Source organism: Phoca vitulina, unplaced genomic scaffold, assembly GCF_004348235.1.
Source record: "Phoca vitulina isolate PV1807 unplaced genomic scaffold, GSC_HSeal_1.0 scaffold43, whole genome shotgun sequence".
Lineage (NCBI taxonomy): Eukaryota > Metazoa > Chordata > Mammalia > Carnivora > Phocidae > Phoca > Phoca vitulina.
In genome coordinates, this window is record NW_022589746.1 from 2,331,632 (window position 1) to 2,348,120 (window position 16,489).

At 43.2% G+C, this 16,489-nt stretch overlaps 1 protein-coding gene across 1 annotated transcript; it reads left to right on the forward strand.

Annotated features, from left to right (window-relative positions):
- The first annotated feature begins 117 nt into the window (after window positions 1–117).
- SPRTN (SprT-like N-terminal domain) lies at window positions 118–13,299 on the forward strand. The gene is made up of 5 exons (XM_032430366.1): window positions 118–687; window positions 1,693–1,792; window positions 6,691–6,819; window positions 9,532–9,796; window positions 10,967–13,299. Exons 1-5 carry the CDS (start codon window positions 467–469, stop codon window positions 11,704–11,706), a joined length of 1,455 nt encoding a protein of 484 aa, XP_032286257.1. The 5' UTR covers window positions 118–466; the 3' UTR covers window positions 11,707–13,299.
- The last annotated feature ends 3,190 nt before the right edge of the window (window positions 13,300–16,489 follow it).

Sequence of the window (16,489 nt, forward strand, 5' to 3'; positions counted from 1 at the left end):
CCTGCGCAGGAACGCCCGCCGCCTAGGGCTCATGCGCCGGGGGCGCTATTGCGGAAGCGAGTGGAGGGCGAGGCAGAGGGACGTGGGTACTGCGCATGGGCTGAGCGTGACGTTGGTGTTTGAAGTTAGCGGCGAAGCGTAAGGCGGTAACCAGTATCCTGAAACCTCCCTGGAGTCCAAGCCGTGGGAACCCACGTTTTGAGCCCACTAGGAGGTGTCATGCCGAATTCTCTTTTTTAAGCCCCAGAATCTTGGCTTCGGCGTTTGGGGCAAACTCAGTTCTCGTTCTGGAGCCGGTTATTCCTGAGTTCTCGCGAGACCGGTGGGCCGGCCCGAGAGCAGCCCGAGAGCAGCCCGAGAGCCGCCGGAGAGCCGGTATCTCCTAGGAGCTCGACCAGGCCCTCGGAGCTTCGGAGACGTGGGGCCAGCTTAACGCCGGCGGATACCGCCTGCGATCCCGGCCGTGATGGATGAGGATCTGGTGCTGGCACTACGGCTTCAGGAGGAGTGGAACTTGCAGGGTTCGGAGCGCGACCGGGCCCAGGCGCCCCTGTCGCTGGTGGACGCGTCCTGGGAGTTGGTGGACCCAACCCCGGATTTGCAGGCCCTGTTTGTGCAGTTCAACGATCGGTTCTTCTGGGGCCAGCTGGAGGCCGTCGAGGTGAAGTGGAGCATGCGAATGACCCTGTGAGTCCCGAGCCCCGCTGGGGAAACGAGGGCGGCTGGCAGCTCCCCTGCAGACCCCGGCCCTGGGCTTTTCTTCTTTCTCCGCCCCGATGGGCCCGGGGGAGTGAAACGCGGGGGTCTTGTTTTGGACCAGCAGCTCCTCTCGGTGTATCTCTCTCTTCCCTACTCTGTCTCTCTCCCGCTCGAGCAACTTTAAGAAACCGTGTGTCCCGTCCCGGTAACAGTTTGATTTGTAAAGGACACAGTGAGAGAAAAGGATGTGTCTTTGGATCTCCTCTGATTTGAAAATAAATTAACACATTTCTGACTCAGGAGGGAGAAGCAACCAGTCAGCCCCTAAGAAAGAATGCCGAGGAGTCAGCGAAGCCTCCCAAGGATGTGTGTTGTCCTCTTCTATGCTCCTTGAGATATCACCACTTACTAGTGAGCTCAGGTGTTAGAAGGGGCATGGGGTTGACGTTTCCATATTTCTGGACCCAAAGGATCTTCGGGTATGCCTCTAAAAGGATGTACACTAAGGTTGAGAAATCCCGGTTTTAAATAACCTGTTCCTGCACATGAACGGAGTTAACAAGTTTAAGATGGGGTTGTATGCCACGGTGCTTGTTTTTGAAGGGATACAAAACAGCCTAAAGTAAGACAGATTAAGATATGACACGAAACTGTGTTTAAAGAACAAATCTTCATAAAGGCTTCGATTACAGTTTTAGAGATGTGCTAATGGAGATCTGGCTGTTAACACAAACCGATTATAGTTTGTAGGGAGGAGACTGGGAGCAGCAGAACAGGATTGTCCTCTTCGGGCTCTTGCAGCCTGCCTGGCTAGGGCAAGGGATGCACTACTGTTGACAAATCTCTCTCACTGGGGTGAAATGCAAATATCTCCTAACAAAGAAGGTACACTAGTGTGAACTGCCCAAGAATGTATAAGGATTTACTCTTTCATCTGTATTTCTCTTTTGTGTATATTAGGTGAATGATGCTTTTGTGGTGGTTGTTTTCCAGGTGTGCTGGGATATGCAGCTACGAAGGGAGGGGTGGAATGTGTTCCATCCGTCTCAGTGAACCTCTTTTAAAGTTGAGACCGAGAAAGGATCTCGTAGAGGTATTGTTTGCATAAACTTGATTCTTAGCTGAGTAATTAAAAATGCTTATTACTGATTTAGACTGCTGTGAGTTAACCTGTAATGTAAAAAAAAGAAAACCTGTTTTTTGTCATTGCAAACTTTAACTGCAGGGCAACTGTTAATGATTACCTTATATTTTTATAGTTCTTCACAGCTAAAGGCTTTCAGGTATATTATCTAATTTGATCTTCACAACAATCCTGTTTTTGTACAATGTGTGTTGTCCTCCTTTTTATAAATGAGGATGTTAAGGTTCAGAGAGGGTAAGTAACTGGTTGAAGTTACATACTTAGGAGCAGACAAAAAATTAGGACCCATATCTTCCTACTGAGGCACACAAATTTTGATAGTTCAGCCACCATGGTGCCGCCCTCCCAGACTATCTACCTGAGCTGGTATAACCACCAGCGTGGGCGAGGGCACGCTTCACTAGCAAAATGGAGCGGTGGGAGCTCCCAGATTATGGTTAGTTGAGTCTAGAAGATGCCTGAAATTCCCCAAGATGCACCCAGTGTGACTGGTCTTGCCCCAGTTATGTCACTTGAAACATATGCATGAAAGAGGGTAGGGTGGTAGAGATTGGATGGGAAATATGTTAAAACATGCTTGGAAATATGAAAGATGGTGTTTTTAAGGATAGTGAAAGGTAATGGGTTTCAGAACAATGTGAATATACTTCACATTCCCGAACTATACACTTAAAAATAGTTAAGATGGTAAATTTTATGTTACATGCTTTTTACCAATAATTAGAAAAAAAGTAAGTGGTTACTAAGTGTAAAATGGTACAGCAGAAATAATAAAAAAAAGGAATAAAGGAACAAAACCCTGCAAAAAAAAAAAAAGGCATAAACACAATATCAGTAATTATATTAAATGTAAATGGACTAAGCACTAATTAAAGACATGAAATGACATACTAGATGAAAAGAGATGTGCTTAAGATAATGACACACATGCATTAAATGTAGAAGGTTGGAAAAAAGTATATCATCCAAACAATAACAGAAAACTGTTGTATCAGACTAAAGATTTTAAGGGAAGAAGTTTTACTAAAAAAAAAAAAAGGTTAACATTTTAGAACGATAAAATAATCTATTAAATAAAAACATGATTTGATCCTAAAAGTAATAATATAACTTTAAATTACATGAAGCATAAATTAGTAGAAGCAAATCCACAATCATAGTTGCAGATGTTAACACAAGTCTCTTGGTAACACAATGAATAAGCAGGGAAAAAAAGTAGCATAAAAAATTTTGACCAAATCAACCTTATGAGGAGCTCTAATTAGAACAGTATTTGCTTAATGAATATTTATTATGTAAATGATTAAACACACGAACAATTTTTTTTTTAAAGGTAATGGGCGAGAAGAGAATGGGAAATGTGTGGTAATGCTATCAAGTGAGCATTTGCTGTTGGCAGAAAGTTACAATATCAAATCGGGGTAAGAAGGACCAAGGAGGAACAGTGTGACTCTGGTCTATACATAGAGTATGACCTAAATTATAATGAAGAAGATTCAGAAAAGGAAAAGACTTTGGTTGAGGACAAAGAAGAAAAGCTTCATGCACGTGTATTTTGTGACTACTGACATCACCACTCCTACCACTCACTCTTTATTGAGCATGTATTGTGTGCCATATTTTGGACTAGATTAACTAGTGTTAATCTAGTTAATAGTTAATCTAGTGTGTATAGCCCTGCAAGATCAGGATATGCCCATTTTAGGGATGAGGAGCACGTTGTAACTTGTCCAAGGTCTTGTGCATAATAAATAAGAAATCCTTGGTTTAGGCTCTAGTTTCCCTGGCTCTAAAGCTCTTGTCCTATTCCCTGTACCATTTGGCCTCATTACTACCACTTTATAATTGTTACTCCTGCTAATTAAAACATGGAAGTGAGCCTTATGGGACAGACTGGATTCTGACAAGTAGAGATGGTAGAGGAAGACTACTCTTGGCACAAGGAATGGGCATGCTGTGAACAAAAGTGAGGCATGAAACTCAGGGCGTATTGAGGACCAGAAGTAGTTCCTTTTGGCCAGAGAACAGTGGTGGGAAGTAGAGGTGTTTTGGGACCATGTTGAGTAGAGCCTTGAATCTAGCCTAAGTGTGGAAAATGGTAGATATATAAAAATAGAAATTGTTTAGTATGGTGCCATGTGCCATTTTCAAGGTATTTAAATTGAATCCAAAATTAGGAGCCTAAATTTATTTCTCCTTTATAAGAATAGTTACTGATCAAGGCGCCTGGGTGGCTCAGTTGGTTAAGCGTCTGCCTTCAGCTCAGGTCGTGATCCCGGGGTCCTGGGATCGGGCCTCGCATCAGGCTCCCTGCTCAGCAGGAAGTCTTCTTCTCCCTCTCCCTCTGCCTGCAGCTCCCCCTGCTTGTGCTCTCTCTCTGTGTGTGTCTTAAATAAATAAATAAAATCTTAAAAAAAAAAAGAATAGTTACTGATCATTACTTTAGAATGTTGGAAAACATTTGAGATGTAGAATGCCCTTTGAGTTTGAGTCCCAAAAAAGTGGCATTTACTTGAAGAGATTAAATTCATTTTCAGAGATGGAGTTGATAATTTTATTTTATTTTATTTTTTTAAATATTTTATTTATTTATTTGGCAGAGAGAGACACAGCGAGAGAGGGAACACAAGCAGGGGGAGAGGGAGAAGCAGGCTTCCTGCCGAGCAGGGAGCCCGATGTGGGGCTTGATCCCAGGACGCTGGGATCATGACCTGAGCTGAAGGCAGACGCCTAACGACTGAGCCACCCATGCGCCCCCGGAGTTGATAATTTTAAAAGGGAGGTTTTTGTAATGACCAAGTTAAAATGTTTGATTCACCCATTTTTCTGTTCAGCATAATTTGATAAGACTGTGGTTCATTAATGGCAGTCTAGTTCTTCTGATGGAAATTCTTTGTAAAAAAAATTATGAACAAGGTTTGCTCTTGAAGACCTTTATGACTTTCACTTTTTTTTAAGCATATATATTTTTTAAGATTTTATTTATTTATTTGAGAAAGAGAGAGAGGGAGGGCACAAAGGGCAAGTGAGAGGGAGAAGCAGGCTCCCTGCTGAGCAGAGAGCCGGACACAGGGCTCGATCCCAAGACCCTGAGATCATGACCTGAGCCGAAAGCAGACGGTTAACCAACTAAGCCACCCAGGCGCCCCGTGACTTTCACTTTTTAAAAAATGTATTCATATTTCTTTAGGATACATTATTAAATAGCAGCCTTAAACTTTCGTGAATTTTGCACCTACACTTCTGCATCCTTGGTGTGGAAATGAGCAGTAGGCTGTTGTTTTAATTCAAAGAAGATTTATGTAAATTCAGATGAAATTTGGGCCAATCACAGGATTTACCATCAAATGCTATTCACTAGAGCAGTAGGTTTTATTGTTTGTTTTGAAATTTTACATGATTCAAAAATCCCAAAACTATAGAAAGCTATACACACAGAAATGTTGTCCTACCCCATCCCTCTCTATGCTGAACTTCCCGACTACTATAGGATACTGTTGTTATTAGTTTCTTTTTTGTTTCATTTTTCTGTTTTGCAAATTTTTTTTTTTAAAGATTTATTTATTTGAGAGAGAGAGTGAGCATGAGCCTCCGGGAGGGGTGAGGGAGAGGGAGACAGGACCTCAGGCAGACTCTGCGCTGGAGTGTGGAGCCAGATACGGGGCTCAATCTCACAACCCTGAGATCGTGACCTGAGCTGAAACCAAGAGTCAGACGCTTAACCAACTGTGCCACCCAGGTGCCCCTGTTTTGCAAATATTTATGTCCATTCTTATTCCCTCTCCCAGTCACCTAACATACTTCTTATACAAAATACTGTGTACGTTCTTCTGTACTTTGTCCTTTCCATTTAAACAGTATACCCTGTAGGTTTCTCCAAATGATTTCATAGAGATCTTTTTCATTCTTTTTTAAGTCTGTATAGAATTCCGTGATGTGGATTTTCCCTAGTTCCTTCAGCCAGGCCCCTATTGCTAAACACTTACTTCCAGTGTTAACCTTATAAACAGTGCCACAATGAAAATACCTGGTACACATGACCTTTCTTATTAGTCTCGGGATTGCTGGGTCAGAGGATAAATGCATTTGTAATTTTGTGAGATGTTACCAAATTCTCCTCTGTGAGGGTGTGTACCATTTTTCAGTCCCATCAGAGATAGATGGGAATGTTGTTTTCCTTAGCTTTACTAATTGTGTCAAACTTCAGGAGTTTTACTAATCTAGATAAGCAGGAGTGGCCTACTGGTGTAGCATTAGTTTGTATTTGTTTTTATAAATGAAGTGCACATTATTTTTCATGTTTATGGTTTATCCTAATTTTTTATCATTTTAAAATTTGGTTTCTATAGCATTGACAGAGACTTTATATCTCTTTTTCTGTGAACCCATCTATGACCTTTGCCCACTGAAAAATTGGGTTATTGGTCATCTTGTGTTGACTTTCGTAGCTCTTCATGTTTTAAGAATTAGTAGCCTGAGAGATGCATTGCACATATATCATTCTGAATTGGTCTTTTCAGTCACTGTGTTTTCTCCCCCACACAGAATTTTAAAGTTTTTATGTAGTTGAGTTCATTGATCTTTCCTTTTGGGTTTTGATGAAGAGTTAAAAAGGCTTTTCTTGGAACAGAGAGTTCTTAACCTGGGATTTGCAGAGCTTCGGAGCATATATGCAAAGTTTTGTGAATGTATGTGTACGTAATTTTTCTAGAAAGACAGTTCATGACTTCTATCAGTTTCTGAAAGGAGCCCGTGATCCAAACAAAGTTAAGACCCCCAGGTAGAGTAAGAAAATGCATTTTTATTTTCAAAAGCACCCTAACAAATTAATTTGTTTTCTGTTTCAGACCCTCTTGCATGAAATGATACATGCCTATTTATTTGTCACTAATAATGATAAAGACCGGGAGGGGCACGGCCCAGAGTTTTGTAAACATATGCATCGCATCAATCGCCTGACTGGAGCCAATATAACGGTATATGATTTAAATAATAAATAAATATAACATTTACTAATTTAAGTAATTAGTTTACTAAATATTAAACAAGTATAACGTTTATGATTTTTAGTAGTTTATTCAGTAAACCTTGGGATTTAACTAAAAATAGACAACAGGTAGGAATAAATACTGTCTTTGAGGATTTTCCACAGTGAGTGGGAAGACAGGCGAAGAGACGCTGACTGGCTCGTCTCGGGCGGGGCCTCACCGCGGCCCCCCAAGGCCTCTGCGCATAGCTAGGGCGACACTGGATGCAGAAGTGGCTGCAGGCCTGCACTACCTCAGGGTCATTACAGCTGTCCCTTAGCTGCTTTTCCTTGTGATCGTCTCCTCCTTCGATCGTTCCTGAATGGGCTGCCATTTCATGGGTCGTTGCCATCACCAGAAGTCTTCCTGGATTCATATTTCTGCGTGATACTGTAGGAAGCAGAGCCTGCGGTCAAAAAACCCAGGAGTCTGATGCCGGGGTCCCGATGCTGGCTCCACGGATGGCGAACGGTGGGGCCTCACGCAGGAGGAGGCCGTGAGGGCAGTAAGGATACTTACCTGCGGATCCTTGAGGATTAAAGGAGAAAATACACACAAAACACTGTAGCCCGGTTTGAGTACAAGTTAAAATACTAGGTGTTTTTATTATTACGGATTCATTTTATCAGGTGACCGTACTGTTCCTTTTCTCCTGCCTCTCACAGCCCCCAGCTTGTCTGCCTTCTGAGGGAACTTTGCAGCCCCTGTGCCGCTCCTCACACATCCTCTCCCTCACATGCGCCACTTCCTCTGTGCTCTGTCACATGCCCTGCGTCTTTGTGGCGGGCCAGGACTGCTCCGTCCTTTGAATGTCCTCAGCAGCTCTTTGACCTTTTACAATATTTTATTCTACTTTCCCACCTCTGCACACAGGGCGGCTCTTAGCTTTGTACATCGTTGTATAAGATGTGTGATGCAGCACCCCCACTAGGGCTTAATGGGTATTGCATTGGATTGAACTAAATAGAATATTCGTTCCTGCGAAGATTATTTCCTGCCTTTAAAAGGCAGTAAAGGCCAGTGTGGTGGAAAATGGAAAGTGCTCACCTTCTGTATATTTTTTTCTAGCTGTTGGCTTTAATTTTCCAGAGAGCTCATGTATTATCAAACAGAGTTACTTCAACATAAGAAAGTGGCCTGCATTAACAAAAGAATTGTGGAGTTGCTGGTACAAAAGGCTTTTAGTTTCCTCATTAGCGTTTTCACTTTAAGCAAAGTCCTGGTATACTTCCTATTGTTCAGTTGGAAGAGGATATATTCTTTTATCTTGCACGTCTGTGTGTTTTCATTTAGGAGAGGTTTTACCGAGTGGACACCCCTTGCTTTTACAGGTTACATCCTGTTATAACAAACTCCACAGGGCATCCAGTTGCACAGTTTTATTTTAGTGACGACATCGTTAAAGAAGTCACATCCCCAGGCTGTAGGAGTTACAGGAATTTGAAGCAAAACAGATCCAATGCCCTGGCTGTTTGGCCAGTGAATTAAGTGAAGAATTCTCAACATAAGGGAGAAGGCAGGTGTTCCGTACCTCTTTGTCCCCCAAACCCCCGCCCTCCAGGGTCTTGTGCACCGAACATAACGTGTACTGTTGGCATGCTTGGCAAGTCAGAGAGGTGTTTTGCTTAGGATGGAGAGCCAGTATAAAACCTAGCTGTAGAGTTGTAGAAGGCTTTACATTCTTTCCCTTGGGGAAATTGTTAGAAAGTTAAAGGTCTTTGGTTAAAAAAAAAAAAATCTCACCTATGGATGCTCCTTATCTTGTACAGTAGTAATGTTCTACGAGAAGACAGAAGAAAAAGGTACGAGGAGTTATTTAGGATTATCGGTTTTTCAGTGGTGCCCTGCTATCCTCAGGGCCACCAAGGTGGGAGGGCTAACTTTCCTCTCATCCAGACCGCTTTCATCTGTAAGGAAGGTTCCTTCTAGAGGGTGAAACTAAAGGATCCTGTGTAAGGACTGAAAAGCACATTTGCAGAGAATTTTCTTTGAATCAGTGAATGAAGCTTTTCATTAAGTCGGGCAGCAAATACTGACTGAGCACCTTCACTGAGCCGGAGCCTGTATTAGCTGCTAGGGACACAAAGATGAAAACAGTTGAAATCTGGGGAGCTTTTCGCCTTAAGCAGATAAAATGATGCCCCGTAAGGCTCATTACAGACACGAGCAAAGAGCTTCGAGAATGTGGAGTGGGTGTCACAGAGGCTGCATCAGGCAAGAGGCTTGTGTAGGTGAGGTGGGGCATTTATAGGAGATCATCCAGGACCCTTTAGGAGTGTGACCTGTGGGGGAAAATACCAGTTGAGCAGTGGGAACAATTCGGCATTATATAAAACTGTGTCTTTATCATAATTTTTGATTATTTTAAAATTTGGTTTCTAAAGCTTTTAGCATTGATAGGGGCTTTTATGGGTTAAAAAATTTTTTTTTGTCTTCTAATCTCCCACCTTTCTGTCTTTAGACAGTTCATGAAGTGTTAGCTGCTGCTAGCCCATTAAAAGGAGCTTTTGCACAGAAGCTAAATCTAGTCGCTGTCTTGCCCAAAGCGTCACCGCAGAAAGCTCTCAGAAACCAGAGAGTTCCAACAGTGGAAGGCCGCTTACCAGTTTTCTTACACTGGTTGGCTCGCCCCCTTAACGCTGAGCACTCTCTCCCGCCCAGGTGTGCCACACTTTCCACGACGAGGTGGACGAGTACCGGCGACACTGGTGGCGTTGCAGCGGCCCGTGCAGGGACAGGAAGCCCTACTATGGCTACGTCAAGCGCGCCACCAACCGGGCGCCCTCTGCTCACGACTACTGGTGGGCCGAGCACCAGAAGACCTGCGGCGGCACTTATATCAAAATCAAGGAGCCAGAGAACTACTCCAGAAAGGGCAGAGGAAAGACAACACTGGGGAAGCCGCCAACAGCCCCAGAAAATAAAGGTAACTTGCTGTCCATGCTTCCCCCTTGGCTGGGACCGTGGTTCACCACGTGAAGCCAGAGCTGGCCTCGAGCACTGCTGTTAGGATGGGCTTAATGAGGATTCTTTCTCCTAGAGATATTTGTAAGCGTGGCCTTAGAAAAAAAATCCCCCTGTTTATGAAGTGATGGTAGAAAAATGTACTTTGCTCGATGTAGATGTGAGTTAAAGTAGAAATAGTTTCCACGGATAATATTGGCGGGTAAAGTCCCTTTCCCTGTCTTGACTTGATGAGTCATTGGGAAACAGAAGGCAAAATGATTGTCACAATAAAAACAATAATTCAAATAACAATGCCCGGAATTAGTCCTGACCCCAGCCCTTCCTATCAGTTGGATTCTAGCCGAGTGACTTCTGCTGTTGATGTATGTATTTTCATTGGGAGAAGAATGGGAAGAGGATATGACATGTATGTGCTGGTACTTCATCTTCAAGATTTATCCCTTTGCTATGAAGTTCAGAGTAACTGCCTTTTGAAGAGGGAACCAGGTCACTAAAGTTAATGCTTCTTCCCTTGGGAATTTGTTGGTTGGATCCAGAAACATAATAAGCAACTCTTCCCAAATCCAAAATGTTAAGTGAGTGGAGAAGCTAGAGAAGAATTTACGTAGAGAGATTATATATCCTCATTCTGTGGGAGTAGGAGAAAAGGTAAGAATGTGGGAGCAGACTTTTCCCTCTGGAACTAAACTTCAAGAATGCTAAGTGATTTTCAGGGCACCTGGGTGGCTCAGTCAGTTAAGCGTCTGCCTTCGGCTCAGGTCATGATCCCAGGGTCCTGGGATCGAGCCCCACGTCGGGCTCCCTGCTCAGCAGGGAGTCTGCTTCTCCCTTCCCCTCTTCCCCTGCTTGTGTTCCTGCTCTCGCTCACTCTCTCTGTCAGATAAATAAATAAAATCTTTTAAAAAAAAGAATGCTAAGTGATTTTCAAGGTAAAAGTTCCTTTGCTGGTAGTGTTTGGATGATAGAACTCCTTATCTGAATAGGAGAAGATGTTTTTTATCCTTTGTGTCCTCTCCATCCCAGAGCCCCCTGACCGCTGCAGATCGTCCTTCTCCTATTAATAGGTCATTAGCTTAACATTTGTTGCTGTATTAATTTCGAGTCAAGAAAACCTTTGCTTCTTTTGCAGAGAAACCCAACAGAGGTGAGACCCAACTGTTAATCCCTTTCAGCGGGAAAGGGTATGTTCTCGGAGAAACGAGCAATTCACCTTCATCTGGGAAGTTTGTCACTCCATATGCTATTAATAAAACCCAAGATCTTTTAAGTCAAGACCATTCAGCAAAAGCTCTCAGACCTAATTCTAAAATTGAGGTGAAATTGGAACAGAATGGTTCGAGTAAAAAAACTCCTCTAGTGTCCCCTGTTCTCACTACCAGTCACCAAAATGTCTTAAGCAACTACTTTCCTAGAGTCTCAGTTGCCAGCCAGAAGGCCTTCCGAAGTGTGAACGGATCTCCAACGAAAAGCCTAGCAGCTGGTGACATCGCTAAAAACTCAGTCTCTTCTGGTTCTCAAAGAAGGGTCACCTCTTCGAAGAAATCCCTGAGAAATTCTTTAAAAGCACCGGAATCAACGTCTGTGACTGCACCCCAGGATGTGAGTGGGCCTGAAGAGACATTCCCAACTAAACGACCCAGGCTAGAAGACAAGACTGTTCTTGACAGTTATTTTATCAAGAAAGAGCAAGTACAAAGTGGTGGAAATGCTCCAAAGTGGAGTCCCCATCCTACAGCTGCGACTCCGAACCCCAGCAGCTCAGCCAGAATGGTTGATTGTCCCGTCTGTCAGAATGAGGTTGTGGAGTCTCAGATTAATGAGCACTTGGACTTGTGCCTTGTAGGGGATAGCATCGAAGTCAAAAGTTGAAAAAGTCTTGGAAAAACAAACGGGTGTCACACGCCACCTGTATTACCCACGTATAGGGTGTCAGCCACTCAGGAAGTTCGGTGAATACTAAGATTTGTAGGTTAATGATCTAGTTTTGTTTGATATATACATATATGAGATTGTAGTGGGAAATATTCTGTGTTGAAAGGGGCTATATTTTCACTCTTGCCTTGCGTATCCTGTAGCCCAGAGTTTATTCTGCGTGTTTACATGTATAATTTTTAGATACTATTGTTCTCTCTTGCTCTTAAAGGTATTTGAATCTGTTAATCTTTTTATTTATATACTTTCCTCAAAATATTCAGTGAGGAATCCTGTCAGGTATTTGGCTAAACTGAATATTTATTAATATTAAAACTCAGTCCCAGAACTGAAGTTAATATTCAGAACGTCAGACACATTGACCAAAAATACAATCTGGAGGACAAAGTATATCAGTTGTTTTAGGGTACTCACCGTTTTTGGTTTTTTGGTTTCTTTTTTTAATCTTAGGAGGAAATGCATTTTCTGTATTTTAAAGAATTTTATTTTCTGTCATCACTAAAAAGGTGGCAGCAGGTTTTAGGTTAAAGTACAGAAGGAATATAGTAAAATAAAAATTTTAGACTATTACTCCTGCAATCCTGTAGGCCAGAGTTGAGCAGTTTTCTCAAAATATAGCCAAATGAGTGGGTCAAGTGCTTGAGTAACTGGCATAAGTAACATCACGGAGTTGCCTAGTTTATGTTAACAGTGGAACATTATCTGGAAACAGTATTAGGAACCTTAAGCCAAAGTTGTAACTGTTATAATAAAAAGGACTACCACTTGTGCATTTTAAAAAGTATAATTCTTTTTAAAAACATCCCTTTCCATGTTATAGCAAAGAGACAAAAGTACTTTTATCGTAAGTTTACTTTCTCATGCCTGTACCTCTAGCATGTTGGCTTTTTTCCAAGAGTTTAGTTCACAAGTTTTCTTTTTTCTGACCTTTGTTGCAACATGACCCACACACCTGAGGGGCCAGCTCCGAAGTGTGAACTTGGACTTGGACATCGTGCTCTCCTGGGCGGCGGCTGCCCAGGTCAGGGAGGGAACGTTGCGGCTCCCGCAGGAGGCGGCCACGTGGGTGCCTCTTCACGGGCCCCAGCCACAACCTCCAGACGTAACCACTGTTTACATCTCGTCCCCAGGGGTTGCTTGAGCTTGTCTTTGAACTTCATAAAGCCTTACCCTCGTTGCCACGTTAGAAGTTCCCTCTGTTTCATCGCTCTGCAGTGTCTGTCTGAATATGCCAGTTTATGCGAGCATTCTAGTATTACCGGACATGGGAATTAGTCCCAATCTGCGGCTGGCTCTTATGAATAATGCTGCTAAGAACATTCTTACTCATTGCCGTTGGGCAGATACCCAGGACTGGAGGTGCCGGGGCACAGGGTGTTTGCAGGTTTGGCTTCAGTAAATACTGGCGGCGATGTAGGAGACTTCCAGTTGTTCAACTGTCTTCACACTATTATCAGTCCTTTTCGTTGGCTCATCTGGTTGAGTGTTTACAAGTTTTGATATTTAAGTATGAAGTTGAAAAATAGTATTTTAATAAATATTTATAGATAAATGACTTAAAATGTGTATTATGTTGAATATATGCAATTATATACTTTCACAGAGGATCATTTTCTCTTAATTCAGTTTAGCAAATTATGTGCAGGTAAACAGTTTTTGAGCCAAAACTGTATGAGGTTCTGGGGCAAAGAAGTAAATAAGATAGTCCATGTCCTCAGGCTTTATAAAACAGCCTAGCTGGGTAGTGAGACAAGAACAGATTACTTTGAACACAGGAAGTGCACTTGACTGGTTTCTGCTGGGAGCTGTGGGGACTTCAGGACGATCAGCACAGCCAGGACGTCAGGGGATGTTTCCTGGAGGAAACACCTTCCAAGCTGGATCTTCTAGGGTGCGTCAGGGTAGCCCGGTAAGAAAGGATGGAAAGGGCCTTGCAGAATGAGGGAGCACAAGAAAGGTGTTGGAGCTAGACCAGCACATTCTACTGGGGGAACTAAGCCATTCCAAATGAACAGAGTAAGATGTGAGGGGTAAAATGGCAGAAGGACTGCAGACAGATCTAGCTAGGTGGAATTTTGAGGGTGGTGTTATGTCCACTTTATGTTTGGTTTGTGTGGTCCCTGGTAACACATCTGTTGATTCAGGTGGAGGCGGTGCTCTGGAGGGGAGGGGCGGGTGGGGAGAGGGGTTGGAAAGGTTTGTAAGCCAGTCAAGAACATTTGAGAAGTGTTTTGACGGATTCTCTGGGGGCAACATAAATGGGAGGAAGAAGGGCAGTGGCAGGGCTGGAGAGAGGGTGGGTTGAGAAAGAGCTAGGTGGTAAAATCAAGAGTTGGTCAGTTGTTTCTTTGGGGGGGGGAGGGGCAGAGAAAGGGAGAGAATCTTCAGCAGGCTCTGCGCTGAGAACATGACCTCTCACAACCCTGAGATCATGACCCAAGCTGGAAATCAAGTCAGTCGCTCAACCGAATGAACCACCCGGGCGCCCCTTGAGTTGGTCAGTTTTAAGGGATGATGACAACATGTTAGGTGGTAAGAAAAGGGAAGTTAATTTTAAATTTGGAATTATATAGCCTTCACTTCATGTTAAAGCTTTTGAGAAAACTTGCACCAAAAGAATTCTGCTACCCCCAACTCTGAGTCACTTACATCAGAAAATTGTTTTGTTTTGTTGGTTTAGTTTTTTACCCATTAAAGTCCACGCCCTGCCCTAATAACAGCTGGTGTATCTGGGTCAACCTTTAAATGCTATCACCCTTCATTCTGGAGAGATGGGGTGGGGGAGAAGGGTAGTAAACTTTATAAAAACTCAAGTCAGGGCTATCCATTATCACCTAATTTTCAGTTTGGAAAGTTCTGTCTTGCTTTTTAGACTACATAAATGTGTATCTAAAGTGGAAAATACAACAAAACACTCATATTGTCCCATGTCCTAAAGCACTGAGCTTGTTTTTTTCAAAGCTTACAGGATTTTTTTTTAAACATTTTATTTACTTGACAGTGAGTGAGTGAGCACAAGCAGGGGGAGTGGCAGACAGAGGGAGAGGGAGAAGCAGGCTCCCCGCTGAGCAGGGAGCCGGATGCGGGGCTCGATCCCAGGACCCGGTGATCATGACCTGAGCCGAAGGCAGACGCTGAGCCGACTGAGCCACCCAGGGGCCCCTACAGGATTTATTTTTTATTATTATGTCCAGTTAGCCAACATACAGTCCATCATTAGTTTTTGATGTAGTGTTCAACGATTCATTAGTTGCATGTAACAGCCAGTGCTACCGGATTTTGTTTTTAAAGATTTATTTATTTGAGAGAGCAAGAGGGCACGAGCGGGATGGGCAGACGGAGAGAATCTCAAGCAGACTGTGCTGAGCGCGGAGCCCGACACAGGGCACGACCCTGAGATTAAGACCTGAGCGGAAACCAAGTGTCAGACTGGGCCATCCAGGCACCCCGCAAAGCTTACAGGATTTTTAAGTAAATTTCACTGTCAAAGTGAAACAGCTAACTGTATCTTCCTGCAAATTTAGTGCCTCCCTGGGATCCTGCACCTGGGTACATGCAGGACCTCTCATCAGGCTGCTCGGAACAAAGGTGAGCTCTTCGTAGTTTGTTCATTCTCACTGAGGGCCACGGTTTCCTGTAACCCTGTGTCTCGCTTTTTTAGCAATTTGTTGTAGTTGTTGACTAGCAGCATATGCACCACTGAAGTGAAACTCTAATATGACAATTATTATTACAGATTAAATTGCCTTGGGAGTTAAAAGGACGCCATGTGGAGATTAGCGCTGGCTTTGTTTTTTCTAACATTCCACCAGAAGGTTATAGGATACATACTTCATCATCACATATCTTTTGAAATGAAAAGACTGCTCTTCTTGGGTGAATCTGGAGCCAGATCATTATTAATTATTAATTACAATGTTGTGCACTGTAATACAGAAACAAGCGGCTGTTGGCTCCCTTCCCTACTGGAGCCAAACTTGCCAAAAGATTTACCCTCTTGTTTACCGAACACCAGGGGGCGCTCTTGGTAAGTTAAACTTCTCGGGAGGAAAAAAACGAAGCCGAGCCCAAATCAAATGGATGAGAAACTTGCCAACAACTGGAACAATAATTGCCAGTTCTGATTCGTAGAAAGGAAAGGATAGGTTATGATCTCAAGTCCTGCGCGAAGAGACACAGCAGGCCAAGAATGTGTGCTTGTTCAAACAAACAAGGACTGATGTACAGGGCACCCTAACCTCCCTAGCCTTGTTTTCATTTCACCTCTCACTCAACACGCTGACTTCACAGTTGTCTGCAAGAAAGCAAGCCAGTAACCCACACATAGGGCAAAACCGGGCAGTTCATAACAGGAAGCCTTCCAGACAAGGCAACACCTATACTTTCCTACTATTTCTGAAATTATAGTGCTCTTCCTTTGAGTATGTCTGAGACGACGCACTTCGCTCTCATTCGCCTACATTAGTCTGAAGGCTTCCTAGGACACAAATACTGTCCCTTGCCCCTACATCAGAATTTGTCTAACAGAACAAAGAGGAGCCTCTTAGATTCTTGGTGTTAAGTGAATGAAATGGCTAGGCATTTTCAAGTTCCATTTTTATGTGCTTTCTCAATAATAACCCCGTAAATGCCGACTCTTCTCCATACTTCTCTGAAGAATCCAAGGTTGTGTATTTTCAAGCTAGTACACTCTTAAGACCCAAATCATTCCAGGTTATAA

What these genes read in the sequence shown, in the direction of transcription:
- SPRTN (XM_032430366.1), top strand. Translation starts at nt 467, where the DNA reads ATGGATGAGGATCTGGTGCTGGCACTACGGCTTCAGGAGGAGTGGAAC. An exon ending in CGAGAAAGGATCTCGTAGAG is followed by an intron (nt 1,793 to 6,690) that starts GTATTGTTTGCA and finishes TTTCTGTTTCAG; the next exon opens with ACCCTCTTGCATGAAATGAT. An exon ending in AACAGCCCCAGAAAATAAAG is followed by an intron (nt 9,797 to 10,966) that starts GTAACTTGCTGT and finishes CTTCTTTTGCAG; the next exon opens with AGAAACCCAACAGAGGTGAG.